The sequence below is a fragment of the Littorina saxatilis genome, linkage group LG5 (assembly GCF_037325665.1).
Source record: "Littorina saxatilis isolate snail1 linkage group LG5, US_GU_Lsax_2.0, whole genome shotgun sequence".
Taxonomy (NCBI): Eukaryota; Metazoa; Mollusca; class Gastropoda; order Littorinimorpha; family Littorinidae; genus Littorina; species Littorina saxatilis.
This window is the reverse complement of record NC_090249.1, coordinates 42,000,510-42,019,843: the sequence shown is the minus strand read 5'-3', so window position 1 is coordinate 42,019,843 and position 19,334 is coordinate 42,000,510. Positions and strand designations below refer to the sequence as shown.

At 42.9% G+C, this 19,334-nt stretch overlaps 1 protein-coding gene across 4 annotated transcripts; it reads left to right on the top strand.

The window, feature by feature from the left end:
* The first annotated feature begins 363 nt into the window (after positions 1–363).
* Positions 364–16,742, top strand: LOC138967173 (excitatory amino acid transporter 3-like). Of its 4 annotated transcripts, none has more exons than XM_070339686.1 (9): positions 364–447; positions 1,492–2,034; positions 9,878–9,920; positions 10,785–10,929; positions 12,256–12,433; positions 13,591–13,824; positions 14,786–14,980; positions 15,690–15,824; positions 16,434–16,742. In XM_070339686.1, exons 2-9 carry the CDS (start codon positions 1,538–1,540, stop codon positions 16,657–16,659), a joined length of 1,653 nt encoding a protein of 550 aa, XP_070195787.1. In that variant the 5' UTR covers positions 364–447; positions 1,492–1,537; the 3' UTR covers positions 16,660–16,742. The 4 variants fall into 4 exon arrangements, with proteins under 4 accessions (XP_070195787.1, XP_070195785.1, XP_070195789.1 ...); XM_070339684.1 differs by having other exon boundaries at positions 1,488–2,034; XM_070339688.1 differs by lacking the exon at positions 364–447 and adding an exon at positions 476–653.
* Positions 16,743–19,334: the final 2,592 nt, after the last annotated feature.

Sequence of the window (19,334 nt, the reverse complement as noted above, 5' to 3'; positions counted from 1 at the left end):
AATTATGTGGGATTCGAACAGAAGCCTGCCAAGATCATACCTAGACTAACTGTAGTAAATAACTCTGGTCTAAATTTTCTATTTCTGTCCTCAGTACTAGTGACTATTTTGGGACATGAAAAGTAAATAACTCCAATACTCCCAGTGATTTAATGAACTGTGTATGTACACAACCAACCCGTCTTCACACACAGCGTAAGCCTCGCCAAACTTTGTCTGACCCTGAACTGGGGGGGGGGGGGGGCAATAAAGGGTTTCTTCTGAAACACGAGTACTGATTGGCTGTTGGTTTCAAAAGCTCGTTTACCATTGGTTCCCTGAGCGTGGTATATAAAGCGGTGTTTACCACGGAGCCAAGAAGGGCCCAGTGCTTTTCTACCACACACGGGGTTGTAAACTTTTGGCGCTGTCATTGATTGATGAGACAGTGAGCTGAAGTTTTGCCAGGTAGGGCGGACTTGTGAGCTAGCGTGTGTGTGTGTGTCGGTGTTTATTTTGTGTGTTGGTTGGCGTCGCTTTCAAGGAGCTGAAGAAGACGGCTGTAGTTTGCGTAGGCAACACGTGGGTGAAGAGTTCTAAAGACAACACCAACAACAACAACAAGAGAAACAATCAGTTTTAATCAGTTGAGGACAACGTACGACGGACCAGCGGTGTGTGTTTGTCTTAAGGAAATACTCGTCGCTGGTAGATGGTTGTTCACCATGACAATTTTTACCTACCCCCCCCCCCCCCCCAACTCTTTTTAAAAAGTCGACGAGCAAACTCTGATAAACACAAATGAAACAACGTGTGTGTTTAGAAGAATACACCTGGGAACGAATCAAACAAGGCAGAATTAATTTAATTTCGTTATGACCGAGTCTCGTTCACTGTGAACTGGATAAGTCTTAGCTTCACTAAATGAGGTTACATATAGAACACGCAAGTCATCGTATTCAGGTATTCAGTCTGACAATCATTTTTTCATCTTCTGGAAAACGGAGCGCAAAACTGAAAGAATGGACTCGCCCATTGGACGTATAGAAAAGACTACATGATCGCGACTTGGTTGTAGCTATGCATTGATTTGATCGCCACAAATCATTCGTTCCGTGGGCAAACGAGCCATTTCTTTTTCAAATGCGGCAAGTCTGCTTGTCCTTCTTCCCATGTTAGGTGGTTGATGATGCTTTTTATCTGTTTGCATATGTGTCTGCCTTCCTGTCTGTTTATCTGTCTGTTTGTTTGTCTGTCTGTCTGTCTGATTTCTTTTCTTTTCTTTTGCTCGCACTTTGCTTTCTTTTATTCTGTCGTTCTTTCTGTCGTTCTTTAATTCTTTGGTTCTTTCTTTCTTTATGTCTCTCTTTTTCCCCTTCCTTCTTTTTTGCATGTCCATCCCTTCTTGCCTCAAATCTCTCTCTCTCCTCTTTTTTTTCCCAGACCTCACTAAACAAAAAAATCCTGTCTACTTCCCCTACTCAAGCACTTTTTCAAATTGTGGGCAGCCAGAAGAACCATCGACCCTGAGGGTAACAAGAGGGACCATAAGAACAAGATGGCATCAGACGCGGAAACGGGCAAGAAATCCTCCTCCTCGGTAAATGGAGCCGCAGACTCCACCCCGAAAACCTCAGGGCAGAGGGTCCTGGCCGTCCTCAAGAGCAACCTCCTCGTCCTCCTGCTCATCATCGCCCTCATCCTTGGCATCGTCATCGGCATCTGCCTGAGACTGCGGGACGAGCCGTACTCAGCCCGCGAGCTCATGTACCTCAAGTTCCCGGGAGAGCTGCTGATGAACATGCTCAAGCTGCTGATCCTCCCTCTCATCGTGTCCAGTCTGGTGTCCGGGATGACCTCGCTGGACTCCAGAGCGTCGGGCAAGATGGGTCTGAGGGCCGTGGTGTACTACCTGACCACCACCCTGCTGGCGGTCATCCTGGGCATCATTCTGGTGGTCAGTATCCAGCCAGGCAAGCGAGGGGACAAGCCCGTGACGGAGGGCAAAAACTTCCGTGAGGTGGACCCCGCTGATACGTTCTTGGATTTGATCAGGTGAGAGGATTTTTTTAATTTTTAAATTTTTATTTTAGGCGTACAATTTCTGGCATGTTTTGAGCGTGGTTTCTTTTGTTGTTGTTGTTGTTGTTGTTGTTGTTGTTGTTGTTGTTGTTGTTGTTGTTGTTGTTGTTGTTGTTGTTGTGAGTTTAGCTCTATCTCTTTCTGTATTTTGTTTTTTCTGTCTTCCGTGATACTTTCTCAGGGTATTTTTTTTATCATGGGCGAGAACATTTCTGTTTGTTTTGAGCACAGTTTCTTTTCTTCTTGTTGCTCTGTCTGTCTTTATCTGTGAGTCAGTCTGTCTCTGTCTATTGAACGGCAGGTAGGAAGATTGGGCTCCAATGTCTCAAACCTTTTAATAACATTACAAACTTAAGTTCCGTCAACATCCTTGTAATCTGTATCTGCCTCTGCATATGTCTCACTCTCTGTATAACTTAATCTATTCATATTTCTTATTCCCTCTAATTGTTTGTCTAACATGGTTTGGTTTGGTATTTTCTTTTTTGTTGACACCGACGTTGTTATTATTATTATTATCATCATTATTATTTGTTGTTGCTTTTGTTGTTGTTGATGTTGTTTGGTGGTGGTGGTGGTGCTGCTGCTGTTGTTGCTACTGCAGCTGTTGTTGCTGCTGCTGTTGTTGCTGCTGTTGTTGTGGGTGTTATTGTTGTTTCGGAATGTTATAACTATAACTGTTTTTGTGTAAGATGTAACTTCACATGAAGATATATATAAACATGTGAGTTTAGTTTATATAACTAACTCCGAGTGTGCCTGCGAGGGTGCACTTACACGAATGAAGGCACATACTTGGCGTATATATATGTGTGTGTGTGATATCTTGTTCAAAAAACACTTTCTTTCTTTCTTTATTTGGTGTTAACGTCGTTTTCAACCGTTCAAGGTTATATCGCGACGGGGAAAGGGGGGAGATGGGATAGAGCCACTAAGTCTTGTTAATTGTTTCTTGTTCACAAAAGCACTAATCAAAAAATTGCTCCAGGGGCTTGCAACGTAGTGCAATATATGACCTTCAAAAAACACTCTAGTAGAGAAGAACGCGCGAAGAAGATCAAGTTTACCATTCACGCTGAATAAAATATGCATGCACATACTCGCAGTCGTTCATCTCATGGATATTCATGAGTATGAATTGACAAGGAAAACAGGCCTTAGTTAAACCAAAGGCGTTACGTTGTTCAAGCGTTGATAATGTCAGTCGACGCCATGAAGTGTGTGTGTGTGTGTGTGTGTGTGTGTGTGTGTGTGTGTGTGTGTGTGTGTTTATGCGTGCGTGTGTGTGTATGTGTGTGTGTGTGTGTTTGTGCGTGCGTGCGTGCGTGTGTTTGTGCGTGCGTATGCGCGAGCGTGTGCGTGTGTGTAAATGTATGCATGTGATACATCTTCATTTAAGGTGTCATTGTAGACCATTGGCGGTAAAGTATATATTAAATGAGGACCGTGAGAGTGCGGGTACAAAGTTGTATGTTAACAGCAAACATAATGCAAGTTCATTTAAAGAATTATGAATAGCCTCCCTGAAGTCGGCACATGACGTATGCACAACTACGACTTTCAAAGATATTCTTAGAAATGAATTCACGAGAGCTCTGAATACCTGACCTTCACGCTTGTATGATGATTTTGTGCATGGCGCGGGTCAAAGAAAAAGGGAAGGAGTGGCGTGGAGGGTGGGGAAGGCATTGGCAAGGTTCTCGAGATTATTAATTCTTGTCACTGCAACACGCAATGCTTCACCCTTCCCTTGAATGTGAAAGGCACAGTCCTTCTCGGCTGACTCGCCATTATGTCAGCCATTCACAGATCTGTTCAAGTTTGAATTGATTGTCTCTGAAATTGCGCTGTACGGTGGAGTCAAGGTTCTTTCTGAGCAGCGACATCGTTCGAAGTTAAGAACCGCAATTTGTCAACTTGCCATTTCCCAAAGTTCTCTAGTGTAGATGGAGGTGAGAGAGAGAGAGAGAGAGAGAGAGAGAGAGAGAGAGAGAGAGAGAGAGAGAGAGAGAGAGAGAGAGAGAGAGAGAGAGAGAGAGAGAGAGAGAGAGAAGAAAAATGCATAAACAAACACACCCAACATTTCCCATTTCCTTTATTTACCATTGTGTCGAACAAGCAATGTAAACATGATTGGTAAAGGTACAGTCCTCATCGCGAACACGAGTATGCTCGCAGCCGCAGATCTGTGTGAATAAGAGCATCCTACTTGGACAAATGCCATTAATCAATGTCGTACATGAATCCGGGACAGAGTAGGATTTGTTTCTGACTTATTTTGCAGATTGACTAGGCGTAAGCAGGGATATAGGTCTATGGCGTAAGTCACGAAATTAATTGAACAGAAAAGATCTCATTCTGAACAGAGAGTACCCTGGCTGTACACTGTCTTGTGTGTCCTGGTCTTAAAATGGCCTTATCTCATGTAAGAACATAAAAACAGCTCTGCCGATGGACACTGATGAAAAATGTACATGACAAGGACCGCATCCTTAACCCATTTTGGATGGCAGCGAGCTAGCTGCTGCTGTGCTGACGCTAAACTAAATACGCACATATTTGTACACACACAAAATGGTAGTGTCACAAATAGCCACACTCCGTCATAATTTGGGCATATCAGTTTAACATTTTGCACGATGATTGTAGAAATGTTGATGTCCAATAGATCATGTTTGGAAGTAAGCAGACACTGCCAAAAATGCATTGTCCGCTCGATGTGCCTTGTGTTTTCTCTCGAAAACATTCATACCGCAGCTCATTGTTGACTATGACGCGATCGGCGTGTTTATAACTTGACTCATCATATTCAAGGAACACCAAGTCTTCCCCCCCCCCACCCACCCCACCCCCTCTCAGTGTTGTTTCCGGACACCTTCTATTGACTCAAATCAAGCATACAGAAAATACCAACCAGTATGAACATTGTTATAACACACAGTCAAAACTGGTTGCAGGTTGACGTAGTTGTGTAAGGGAATATTTAAGGAACCGAGCTGAATGAGCTAAATCTCTGCACGGTTTGCCTACTTACATTCTGTACATACAGGGTGGACGCCAAATACAAAGTTAACAATCCAGTCAACTTCAAACTGAAGTAGCCGAAAATCCTTCAAACGCGGCTGGTGAGCGTGCTTTGAAAGCAACCACGTACGTTGCCACAATGGCAGTAAGAATTACGAGGATAGGGATTTTGTTGTGATTTGTTTTCTTCGGCAAATTTGCCAAGATGACCATACAAGATTTTGATATTTGTGGAAGGTTAAGGCAGTCATATTATATTTTCGTTATAACTTTAAAAAAAATCATTTTGTGTGGGTTTTACAATATATACGCATGAACATCACACAAAACATCCACAAGGTTTACAATCATGAAATGAGACTACAAATTGACTTCACACACACAGATGTACACACAGATAAAGGCAGTCATAAACGTCACCTGAGGTGCAACTGTTTTCCATGGGTTAAAAAAATAATGGATGTCTGTTTTATATGCCTCTCTTAGGCCAAAAAAAAAAATTGTCTGTTTAGGGTAACATGACCAAAAAAAGTAGGGTCGGTAGGTAGGAAGGGTTTTTTTTTTTTTTTTTTGTTTTTTTTTTTTTTTTTTTTTTGTGTAAATGCTATGTTGGCTGAACATTCACTTCTTATATTTGATGAATACATGTTTCAAAACTAACGTATAAATAAAACAGAGAGAAAGGGAGAGAAAGAAACGCCAAATGTCTCTTTTTAGCATTTTTACCTTTTTTTTTTTTTTTTTTTTTGAAATCAAAAAAAAGTTTTTGGGTCGGCGCCAAATCGATAGGGTCGGTCGGGTTACCCTAAACAGACAATTTTTTTTTTGGCCTTATATAAGATCGTTTAACAGGACTGTTTAAGTCAGGTAAAAATATGTTTGCGATGCACTCCATTCACAAATTTATGGCTGTTATTACTGTTTTACGGCCACTCTGACTTAGGGAAAGAAACGTGTTTACTCGAAGAAAAACAACATGTCAACGAGCGATAGACTTGCGGGAGGTGGGGGTGGGGGGGGGGGGGGGGGGGGGAGTTAGTGGTGAAAAGGGCTGTACTGTGTGTGTCAGTATTTGTGGGGGGTTCAGACAGATGGACGAACACACGGATGGATTGACCGACAGAGAAATGATCAGATAGAAATTATAACCGGCTGATTGGCATACGAAAGACAGAAGACTAATTTATTCAACCCCGTTTTTTTCCCCTGCGTGTGAGATCTGAGAGAAAAAAAAGACTAGAACAATGAAACAAATTCAGCATTTTTTTCAGTGGGTTTTGACGTGACAAGAACAACAACAAAACACAAAAAATATCAAAGTAGAAGGAGGAAAAGAAAAAGGCGAAAAGTCATTGGTCACATGTCTTGATTTAGGAAAAAGAGAACATCCCACACACATTCACACACACACACACACACACACACACACACACACACACACACACACACACACACACACACGTGACAACTGTTAGACATATTATACCAGGAGACTCTCTAAAATGTGACGCCTTGGCCCAGATTCAAATGTATTCACTCTAAAAGCACTTTCGACCAATACAAAATTTATTCGATAGCAGTCTTCTATTCACTCAAACGCATTTCTGCATTTTAATCACACACTCTCACAACGCTGTAAGAACTGAGAAGTTTGAAACCCGTTCTTGATCAAACATGGTTGTGCGTCATATAATACTGACTATGTTTGCTGAGAAAACTCTTCGTAACAAAACCTTCGTCAATATTGAGTCACTTAAAACGTCGTCTACTTTTTCTCCGCTGACAGAAAACGGCATGCTTGGTGTGAGAGGCGCAGATACACATACAAGGACACATACCTTTACTAGCTTTCACGAATACTAAACAAGTCGCGTAAGGCGAAATTACTACATTTAGTCAAGTTGTGGAACTCACAGAATGAAACTGAACGCACTGCATTTTTTCACAATGACCGTAGTCCGCCGCTAGTGCAAAAGGCAGTGAAAGTGACGAGCCTGTTCAGCGCAGTAGCGGTTGCGCTGTGCTGCATAGCACGCTTTACTGTACCTCTCTTCGTTTTAACTTTCTGAGCGTGTTTTAAATCCAAACATATCATATCTATATGTTTTTGGAATCAGGAACCGACAAGGAATAAGATGAAATTGGTTTTAAAACGATTTCGGAAATTTAATTTTAATCATAATTTGTATATTTTTTATTTTCAGAGCTTCTTTTTAATCCGAATATAACATATTTATATGTTTTTGGAATCAGAACATGATGAAGAATAAAATAAAAGTAATTTTGGATCGTTTTATAAAAACATAATTTTAATCACAATTTTCAGATTTTTAATGACCAAAGTCCTTAATTAATTTTTAAGCCTCCATGCTGAAATGCAATACCGAAGTCCGGCCTTCGTCGAAGATTGCTTGGCCAAAATTTCAATCAATTTGATTGAAAAATGAAGGTGTGACAGTGCCGCCTCAACTTTTACAAAAAGCCGGATATGACGTCATAAAAGACATTTATCGAAAAAATGAAAAAAACGTCTGGGGATTTTATACCCAGGAACTCTCATGTAAAATTTCATAAAGATCGGTCTAGTAGTTTAGTCTGAATCGCTCTACACACACACCCGCACAGACACACACACACACACACACACACACACATACACCACGACCCTCGTCTCGATTCCCCCTCTATGTTAAAACATTTAGTCAAAACTTGACTAAATGTAAAAACACACTCAGAGAGGTATGCAGACAAACAGACCGACAGACAGACAGACAGGCAGGCGGGCGGACCCAGGGGTTTGGGGAGGGAGGGACCGACAGAAAAAGTGAACGAAGGAAGGAGACAGAGGGACAGACAGACAGACACAGACAGACAGACAGACAAACCAGAAAACAGACAGAAACGTACACATGCGTGAAGACACAGACACACATACATAGACTCTGAACTGACTTTCTTCGTGCCATTTTCAACAGCATAGCCCTTCAAAACGACATTTTTTATAAACTGCATCTGAAGAGATTTCAACTTTTCATTCCACTGTGGGTGATGGTGCTGAATGTGTACATAACATGACACTGAACGGGGCATTTAAAAAGGAAAGAAATACCCACACGTGAAAGTTTGACGAGAAAACATCTGTCAAGTGCACAGAGTGTATTTCAAAATGACATCTCCCTGATATAAAAAGTGCCTCTACTGAACGGAAATTCTATGGGTTTTTTTTTGTTATACTTAGGCCTAACATGTTAATTTCTCACTTTCTGTCTAGTTGATTTCGGTCTCAAAATGTGTCACGATTTCTATTCTGCTATAAATCTCAGGTAATGATTCATTGCTGCAGGTGGGTTCGCCGCATTTTGACATGTGATAATTTCAGTACATCTGTTGTACTTGCTGAAAGAAAGACAAACTCTATCAACATGTGAACAATGACGTGCGTGTTTATTTTTCATCAGACTGTCAGCGAGGCTGATTCTAATATCAGGTGTTTTTTTTACCGTGTTAACTTGTTATGTCTTTTACGGAATATGTTTTAGTTTAGAACCAAGCACGTACGAAAGCACGCGCCAGCGCGTACAAGCCTACTCACACTGACACACACATACACACACACACACGCTTACACAAATACACACACACACACACACACACACGCGCGCACGCACGCACAAACAAAGTACACACACACACACAAAGTACAAACATACACACAGGCACACATAGCCTACAACGTTTATCCGCCCAGTTTGTTGGTTGGACACAGCAACAAATCTGCCAGGGAAAGGATAGGGCAGTGAAAGAGTGCTATCAACAGATTCGCTATATGAAACCTGAAGCATTCTGACAAGCGAAGAGGACACAATTTACCCAAATGTTGATTTACCCCTCCCCCTCCTCTCTCTCTCTCTCTCTCTTGCTTTCAACACATTGTCTCTCGTTCTCTTCTCAATCTCCTCTATGTCCCTCTCTTTCTATGTTTCTCCATCTTTTTCCTCTCCCGCTTTTCTTCTCTCTTCTGTGTCCCTGTCTCTCTATTCTCTGTTTATGTTTCTATTTTGCCTTTCTCTCTTTCTCTCTCGCCTGTCTGTCTCTCTCTTTCTCTTTCTGTCTCTGATTGTCTCTGTCTGTCTCTGATTGTCTCTGTCTGTCTGTGACGGGTATTGATTCGATTTGTTTTTTGAGGCTTTATTACACCCCCGGTATAGGGGTGTGTATAGGATTCGGTCGATGTGTTTGTTTGTTTGTTTGTTTGTGTGTTTGTGTGTTTGTGTTCGCATATAGATCTCAAGAATGAACGGACCGATCGTCACCAAACTTGGTGAACAGGTTCTATACATTCCGGAGACGGTCCTTACAAAAATTGGGACCAGTCAAACACACGGTTAGGGAGTTATTGGTGGATTAAGATTCTACAAGGACTTATAGAGGGACATATTAATGGTCAAAGGGAAATAACCTTCTCAGTTGGTGGCAGTGAGAATGGTTATTTCCCTTTGACCAACGGGGGTGTTTTTCCTACCTCGGAGGAATTTCTTGTTTGAATGGCATCCGTATGAATCCGAATGGTAACTTTCTAAAGTGACGATCGACTTCGAATACGACCAACTAACCAGCCAAGCAAGCAACCCCAGTTCATCAAAGACTGCCAAGAAACTAACGTGCCTAGAAACATCTTTCGTTATGTTTTATACTCAGATTTGTAAAGCTATGTTTTAATATATTTTTTCATTGCATCCTTTGCAAGTAAAAATAGAAAGAACAGTGCTGTTACCATATTTTCTCCTTACAGGCAAATGTTCCCTGACAACATCGTTGAGGCCACCTTTCAGAAGGTAAGATTCTGATGTCTTCGCGCGCGCGCATGTGTGTGTGTGTGTGTGTTCATTCAGTTGGTTGTTTACTTCGGATTTTGGTTTTTCTCCTCGAATGTTGAATATAAAAGTCTTCAAATATTTACAATTTCTTAGAGTAAGGGCTTGAGGATATTTTTTCTTCTTACAGGGTGACACGAAAAAAACAGATCCCACCAAAAGTTTAATATTTTCTGAAATAATCAGCCGATTCTTTTATTTTTTCAGGTGAGCCAAGCTGAAATGATGTTCTAACAGCCCACCAAGTTTGAGCTTCAAGATGTCATGGACAACGGAGCATAAGACATTTATAGTCGAGGCCTATTTTCGCCGGCGAACAGATTTGCTCGGGCTGCGCACAACAGACTCTCTGACTGAATCAATATTCCTCGGTGTCCTTGCTGATTTAGGTCGACCAGAGTGGGATCCCCTGTTAGGGTTTTTACTATTGAGGTTATTGACAGTCCCATGGTCTCTGAACTTATCCCTAAATCAGCAAGGACACCGAGGAATATTGATTCAGTCAGAGAGTCTGTTGTGCGCAGCCCGAGCAAATCTGTTCGCCGGCGAAAATAGGCCTCGACTATAAATGTCTTATGCTCCGTTGTCCATGACATCTTGAAGCTCAAACTTGGTGGGCTGTTAGAACATCATTTCAGCTTGGCTCACCTGAAAAAATAAAAGAATCGGCTGATTATTTCAGAAAATATTAAACTTTTGGTGGGATCTGTTTTTTTCGTGTCACCCTGTATAACAGTGAAGAGACGATCGAAAGTATTCGCTGAAAAAAATATGTTATGATTTTGTGTGTACTTTATTGTTATTATTTTATTGAACTCTTCTCAGACTCTGACGACACTGGAAGAAGTAGAGGGTACACCGACAGGAAATGACACGACAAACGCTACGCTCGCGGCGGCCACCGCAGCGGCCTTTCTGTCGATGAACACCACCTTGGCTCCGATGAACACCACCTTGGCTCCCCCTCCTAGTAAGCAAACGACTCTAAAAGTGACATGTCATTTGACTCTTAGATAGCCCCAGTGGCCTCGTGGTTACATCACGTGCCTGCTTCTCAAGCTGGTTGACCGCGTTCGATCCCTGCACGGGGCGTTTACAAACTGGCACACCTCGTCTCTCAGACGCAGATGTGACCACAGACAAACACTCGGACACATGCAGACACAGGCACGGTTTCAAATTTAACGTTGTATTGTAACTCATCACAATGGGCCCACTTGGAGCATGTTGATAAACCGGCACGGTTGGCCTAGTGGTAAGGCGTCCGCCCCGTGATCGGGAGGTCGTGGGTTCGAACCCCGGCCGGGTCATACCTAAGGCTTTAAAATTGGCAATCTAGTGGCTGCTCCGCCTGGCGTCTGGCATTATGGGGTTAGTGCAAGGACTGGTTGGTCCGGTGTCAGAATAATGTGACTGGGTGAGACATGAAGCCTGTGCTGCGACTTCTGTCTTGTGTGTGGCGCACGTTAAATGTCAAAGCAGCACCGCCCTGATATGGCCCTTCGTGGTCGGCTGGGCGTTAAGCAAACAAACAAACAAACAAACAAAAAAGCATGTTGATGTGGAATAGGAGGAACATGTACGGCAATTACAAAAAAAGGCAGATAGACACAGATAGATGGACACACACGAATGCACGCATGTACGCGATCACAGAAAGCACGCTGAGACTCACATTTGTTTTATAATCCTTCATGTATCGGCTAATATTTTTGAATTCAATGACACTTTGCGTATAACCTCGACGTTAATTCACGAGTTTACAAATACAATCGAACCTGTCCTTGTGACCATCTCTCGAAAGTAACTACCACAACGACCACTCCCAATGATCCTAGACCAGTTTTTCTTCTCTATAATTCATCTGTCCATAGCGACCACCTGACTCTAAAGACACCGGCACGGTTGGCCTAGTGGTAAGGCGTCCGCCCCGTGATCGGGAGGTCGTGGGTTCGAACCCCGGCCGGGTCATACCTAAGACTTTAAAATTGGCAATCTAGTGGCTGCTCCGCCTGGCGTCTGGCATTATGGGGTTAGTGCTAGGACTGGTTGGTCCGGTGTCAGAATAATGTGACTGGGTGAGACATGAAGCCTGTGCTGCGACTTCTGTCTTGTGTGTGGCGCACGTTATATGTCAAAGCAGCACCGCCCTGATATGGCCCTTCGTGGTCGGCTGGGCGTTAAGCAAACAAACAAACTAACAAAAAAACTCTAAAGACACATTTTGGTCGGTCCCTTGGCTGGTCGTTAGAGACGGGTCTGACTGTAACACAACATGCAATGTTTTGTGTTGCAGAGAAAGTGCTGGAGCCCGTTCTGGAGGACGTGAAGGGCATCAACATGCTGGGGCTGGTGGTGTTCTCCATCGCCATGGGAATCGCCATCAACCACCTCGGCGAGAGGGGGCAGCCCCTCAAGGCGCTCTTCGAGTCCCTGGCTGACGTCACGCTCGTCCTCGTCAATGTCGTCATCTGGTGAGTCGCGTGTGTTGTACTATAATAATAATAATAAAGTGTATTTATATTGCGCCTATCCCTTACAAAAAACAAAAATATTTGGCTCTAAGCGCATTACAACATGTGTAGGGACTTGGTACAATCAAGTCTGACAAATACAATAACACAATATACAGTCGGTCTCTTAGGTAAAACTGGGAAAAGCAGCTTCGACATTTGAACACTGCTACTAGAAGATCCTCTAACAATGCATACTGCTTTACAATATGCATTTATGTATAAATATAGTTAAAGAACATTCTTTCTTTCTTTCTTTATTTGGTGTTTAACGTCGTTTTCAACCATTCAAGGTTATATCGCGACGGGTTAAAGAACATCGAGTTAATAGGAATCAGAAAGGGTTCTTATAATAAAACTATCTAGCGAACGACGAAGAAGAAGAAGAAAACTATCAATGTCGATGTGTAACAAGTCATTCAACGATTTTGTTGTGTTCTGTCTGTTGGCAGAAGTGGTGTCCATGAGCAAACATTCGAGCAGCTGTCCATCTATTGCGGCCTCAACTTTCCATGCTCATCTAACACGTTCTCTATCTCCTTTTGCCGCCGACAGGCGTCCAGTTTTTCGTGACTAATGATGGGAGAGGTGGTTCCTTTAACCCTCAACAGACGTTCGAGCAGCAGCCCTTTTATTTTATTCTCAACTTTCCACAAAATGTTAATGTTCTCTCTTTCTTTCTTCCCGCTCGCATGAGTCCGGTTTCTTGTCTATTTCATCCTCAACTTTCTATTCTGTTTTACAGATTTTTTCCCCGCTGACAGGTATTCCCCGATCGGTGTGCTGTTTAAAAGTTCTCTCTCTATCTTTTCCCGGCTGACAGGTACTCCCCCATCGGTGTGCTGTTGAAAAGTTCTCTCTCTATCTTTTCCCAGCTGACAAGTATTCCCCGATCGGTGTGCTGTTGAAAAGTTCTCTCTCTATCTTTTCCCGGCTGACAGGTACTCCCCCATCGGTGTGATGTTTAAAAGTTCTCTCTCTGTCTTTTCCCCGCTGACAGGTACTCCCCCGTCGGTGTGCTGTTTAAAAGTTCTCTCTCTATCTTTTCCCGGCTGACAGGTATTCCCCCATCGGTGTGCTGTTTAAAAGTTCTCTCTCTATCTTTTCCCCGCTGGCAGGTACTCCCCCATCGGCGTGCTGTTCCTGGTGACGGAGGAGGTGGTCTCCATGCAGGACCCCCAGCAGACGTTCGAGCAGCTGTCGTTCTACTTCATCACGGTGATGGCCGGGCTGGCGGTGCACGGCTTCGTCACGCTGCCCCTCATCTACTTCGTCATCTGCAGGAAGAACCCCTTCAAGTTCATGTACGGCGTCCTGCAGGCTCTCGTCACCGCCCTCGGCACTTCTTCCAGGTGAGGCACCTCTTAGAATAATTGACGGGTTCGAGTGTGATTTCTACGTTCACCTTGAATCAAAAAAGCACTCTTCTGACAAAAAGAACAACATCCTCGCTGAACTACGGCGTAGCTTCGCATGTCAAAACTTGCGAAGCGAAGTAGGGAACAAAGTAGTTCTCCGTAGCTGCGGGTTTTCGGTATGAAGACTTTAAGAAGCATCGCGAAGTCGACTTCGGTCTCAATTAAGGACGGGCTTAAAGCCTGTCCTTAACTGGGCCAAGTCTACTACGCGAAGTGTACTTTGCGAAGGTGGCCGCACGAAGCTTTAGCACTGAGTTTTCGGTATAAAGACTTCGCGAAGTCGACTTCGGGCTCAATTAAGTACAAGCTTTACAAAGAGGCATGATGGTTTTTAACACTTGAGTGGGTCAGAGATACCGCTTCTACAACTTGGATCTTGGTTCGTTTTCAATATCGAACCTCAAAGGGGCCAAGTGAAAATATGCGATCAACGGATGCAGAGTTTGAGCTATCATTTGTGCTTGCATTTTGACCAATTTACAAAAGAATGAATGAAGGAAGGATAGAAGTAGGCCGAAGACCGACAAAGTGTCCAGGTGAAATTAGATCAACGGATGCAGAGTTTGAACTATCATTTGTGTTTGCATTTTGGCCTTTTGACAAAAGAATGAGGGAACGAAGGAAGGAAAGAAGAAAGACCGACAAGCTGAAATATCATGCGGAGAGCTGATCAATATGACACCGTTACGATCGGGACTGTTTCAGAGTTAGGTCGGCCATTAGCGAAAGCCTGCGTCTGGCTTGAACACTGCAACTTATATTAAAGTATTGTTCGTGTTGGTATTTGTCGTCAATTTGTGCATGGTTTTTGTTCAAAATATATATATATTTTTTTTAAATGGAACATCTGCGAGGCAACATTTACAACTTGTTATTTCTTCCCTCACCTTGACAGCTCTGCCACGCTACCCGTGACGATGCGGAACCTGGAGGAAAACAACGGGGTGGATCCCCGCGTGACTGGCTTCGTGGCGCCTGTGGGGGCTACCATCAACATGGACGGTACCGCACTGTACGAGGCTGTTGCCGTCATCTTCATCGGACAGATTGAAAATTTCGACCTCGACATCGGTACCATCATCGTCATCTGGTCAGTGTCGTGTCACTCTGAATAATAATAATAATAATAATAATAATAATAATAATAATAATAATAATAATAATAATAATAATAATAATAATAAATAACTTTTCTATAGCGCGAGTCCCATCAAATGGCTCCAGGCTTTGGATTGCAGATACAGTATATAAAACGCCATTTTGGTGAAGTTTTCTGGAGAAAGTAACCTTAAGTAATCCAAAGTACATTCGCTGGGCTGTGATTTAGACACACCTGCAACGATAGACTGCAATTTGGTGTTTTGAGATCGTGTAACTTATGCATGTTGTAAATTAAAGAACTTTTGAAATAAGACGCTTATTTTGTTTATAAACGAAGTTCACCACTTTAGGAGCCGAGATCTCGAGAAAAAAAATTCAAGACGTTGGCCGTGCCTTGATCAACTGATACAATCTGAAAGAACTTATTGGATAGGAAATTGTGGTTTGCTCACAGAAAAGAGTAGTTTACTATCTGCTTGAAGATTGCAGCGGCCATATTTATCTGCAATTTGTGTTGTTGTGTAATTGTAGCCAAACCGAACGTCTGATTTAAAAACTTTTTTTTACAGTTTTTGTCTTCATTAAAATGTACATGTTTCATTGACTCCATAATAAGCTAGCTTTTAAGGTTTTTTTCTTCAAAAACATGATGCTCAATGCTAACTAACCAACATTAATTGTCCTTGTCCTCCGTTCAGTCTGACGGCCACAGCAGCGGCTATAGGGGCAGCAGGAGTTCCACAGGCCGGTCTGGTAACCATGGTGATCGTGCTGACGGCTGTTGGCTTTCCCGCTGACCGAGTTGGTCTCATTCTGGCCATCGACTGGCTGTTGTGAGTAACAGTTGTGGAAATGTTGCTTTGTGTGTGTGTGTGTGTGTGTGTGTGCCGGTGTGTGTGAGTGTGTGTGAGTGTGTGTGTGTGTGTGTGTGTGTGTGTGTGTGTGTGTGTGTGTGTGTGTGTGCGCAGCCTGTAATTCTTTTTCTCTTGCACACACATACTCACAAACACACATAAGCACACACACACACACACACACACACACACACACACACACACACACACACACACACACACACACACACGCACACACACACACACTGACTTGCGTACAGAGGTACAGTTAGAGATGGATGCAGACAGACAGCAACAAAACATCGATTAATACCAAAGCCTTTTTGCTTGTATCCTGTCACCTCTATTAAAACAAAACCCACCACAAACCCACATGAATAGGTTCTCTATAGCGCAAGTCCCGCAAACACACAAATCGCTGTACAAATACAATACTAAAGTATAAAATCAACAAGCATTCAAAAGCATACAAATCACTCAATAAAATAAAGCAGAGCTCTCATAGAACCCAAACCATTAACACCAAAGACCCACGACAATAAATCATTAATACCCAACACTAAACAACTTTTTTAATCTTCATTTCAGGGATCGGTTCCGAACCTCAGTGAACGTTCTGGGCGATGCTTACGGAGCCGGCATAGTCCACCACCTGTCCCGCGCCGACATTGAGCGCATGGACGAAGAGGACAGAGAAGCTGCCCTGGCGGAGGTTAAAGCCGCTGAGGAGAACGGCAAGTCTGCTGACGTCAAAGACATTACATTGGACACTTCCAACGGACACGCGAACTACGCTTTCAACGAGAAACTGTGAGATCGGACAACGCTTCGGTAAATACTCGTTTTCTTCGCACAAAAGTCTGCAACGTCGTCTGCACAATGTCATCAACAGACCCCAACAGACATTTCTTTTCTTGGAAAGCAATCTCATGGGGCAATTTGCTGGTCTTGAGGGAAACTCGTCTCATAGGTTTGGTGGTTTGGTGTGAATCTGGCTTCGGATTAGGGTGGGGTTGGGGGATGGGGGGGGGGGGGGGGTGGGGGGGGGGGGGGTGGGGGGAGGAAGAAAACCTACACTTGTATTTTCAAGTAGAAGCAAGTTCATTGACGATGGGACTTTATTCGCTTTAAAGCACTTTCAGCAATTTCCAGGGAAGAGATCACACGTAGGAGTTCACGACACGTTGAATAGCGGTGTTAACAAAAATAGCAGGAAGTGAATGCTTTCTGGTAAGGTAATATATTGCACTACGTTGCAAGCCCCTGGAGCAATGTTTTGATGAGTGCTTTTGTGAACAAGAAACAATTGACAAGTGGCTCTATTCCATCTCCCCCTTTCCCCGTCGCGATATAACCTTCGTGGTTGAAAACGACGTCAAACACCAAATAAAGAAAGAAAGAAAGAATGCTTTCTGGCCCTTTACTTATCCCTTTTATTGGCACAGAAAGGTGCACACACACACACACACACACACACACACACACACACACACACACACACACACACACACACACACACACACACAACACAGTGTGGAATAACAACGACACTAACAAACAACTTATTTGTCATGAAAATGGGTACATTAAATGGGACAATAATCTTTTGAACTATATTTAAGCAAACTTGCATTCAACTTCAAGACACAGGAGTTACGCTGATTTATGTTGAGTAGAACGAAAGTTTCATTTAGAAAACAGTCTGTTCAGCGGATGGTGCATTGTAAAATATTAAGAGAATAGTACTGTTGTTGTGTGTTTTTGCTAATCTGGAGAAAAGATCAAACATTTTGATTACACAGAAAACACAAAACGGGTCAAATGAAAGTCGAAATCCATGGCGCTTTGTCAACAAGACTGGTTTTGTGGTAGAAGCAAGCAATATTTTAACGGAAAAAAAGTTCCGTTCAAAACAAATCCAAAAGTGCCTTTATATTGGAGCATATTTATTCATTATAACTTTTTCATTTCTTGGAGCAGATTGTTTCGGTGATCATCAGTCTCTTAACTATGCAACGACCCAACCCGTCTTCAACTTTTAGTAAGCTATCATCTGTTCTTTTCTCTGGAAAAGCATGTCAAGCAAAGGATACATTAACTCTGCAACGAATAGACTCTTCTTCGTCTTGGGAAATAACTCGCTACCCGTTGGAATCAACGCGACACGAGACTTTATCGGATGACTCGAAGACGGTATCCCGTGTCATCCACCGAGGCACACAAAAGACTTCGGTCTTTTTTGCCAATAAAAGTGCATGTCCCGGAATACACCTAAACCCCATAGACAGCGCGACTCTCGTTGCTGCCAGCTTTCCATCGGAGATAGGCTGGGGAGGAGGGGGGGGGAGGGGGGAGAAGGCGTAGCCACCCTTATTTTTTTAGTAACGGGATAATAAAGTTCAGACTTGTTTACCAGTACGATTTGGGCGTATTTTGTACGCCAAATTATTATCGGTACGACAATACGCGACACACGCACAAAATACGACTAAGAAAAAGTCTAGAATACGTTTTCCGGTGTTGGTGTGCTGATTACGGGATGGTACAACTGATACCGGTTTCGGTCTAAGGGAGATAACCCTGACAGCGAGTCTTCAGCTGTGGAAACCTCGTTCAGTTGTTGGCACGTGCGATCGTCTGGACAATCGTGACAAAATGAAGCAGAAAATGTTGCCAGTTTCGGGTGACTGTACCATGTCTAAACAGCAAAAGCAGCACATTTTCTTGGAGAAATATAAGAAAGAGCCAGGAATTGTGGAGTCTACTGTGGGAAACAGTCATGCACACTGCAAGTATTGTAGGCCTAAATCAGATTTCAACTTCCGTTGCCTATGCCGGGAAATATGACATCGAACGACTGACACTGCAGTTCCAAAACTCACCTGGACAAGGTTGCTACAAAGAAATCCGCTGAAAGCTGCCAAGGAATTATAAAGTTCATTCCCGCAAAGCTAATCCTGCCAGAAGAAAAGGCTGTAGTCCGTGCTGAAGCAATGTTTTGTGAGATGATTGTAAAAATGAACTTGCCACTGTCAACCGCAGATGTTATTTCACGAAGTTCATCTTTTCATTATTAATCTGTTTGGAAGACACTGGTTATAATGCTACAAACTGACAGGTAAATAAAATTGTTTTATCCCTGTTGTATTGGAAGGAGTTAAATTCTGAAGGTGTTCACAAGACATGCTATTCTTACACAAACACGTTTGCACCCTCGCGTACATTTTCCCTAGCCCATATGGCTTTGCTTGCAAAGTACACTAACCTTTTGAAAAATACACTCAACTGTTTGGGAAAGTACTCTTGCTTCGGGTTTAAAGTAAACAGGTCTGAAAGTTCTACAAATGAATTTAAACAAAAGGAGAGTTGGAATCGTCATGTGATCATGTTCTGATCAGGAAGATGCATTGCAAGCAAAACTCTCTGTCGTGATGTTTGTTATGTTGACTTTACTGTCATTGTATAGTGTACATACACTCTATTTTTATA

Coding starts and splice junctions, on each gene's coding strand:
- LOC138967173 (XM_070339686.1), top strand. CDS start 1,538: ATGGCATCAGACGCGGAAACGGGCAAGAAATCCTCCTCCTCGGTAAAT. Junction 2,035..9,877: donor ACGTTCTTGGATTTGATCAG/GTGAGAGGATTT, acceptor TTCTCCTTACAG/GCAAATGTTCCCTGACAACA. Junction 14,981..15,689: donor GGTACCATCATCGTCATCTG/GTCAGTGTCGTG, acceptor TCCTCCGTTCAG/TCTGACGGCCACAGCAGCGG.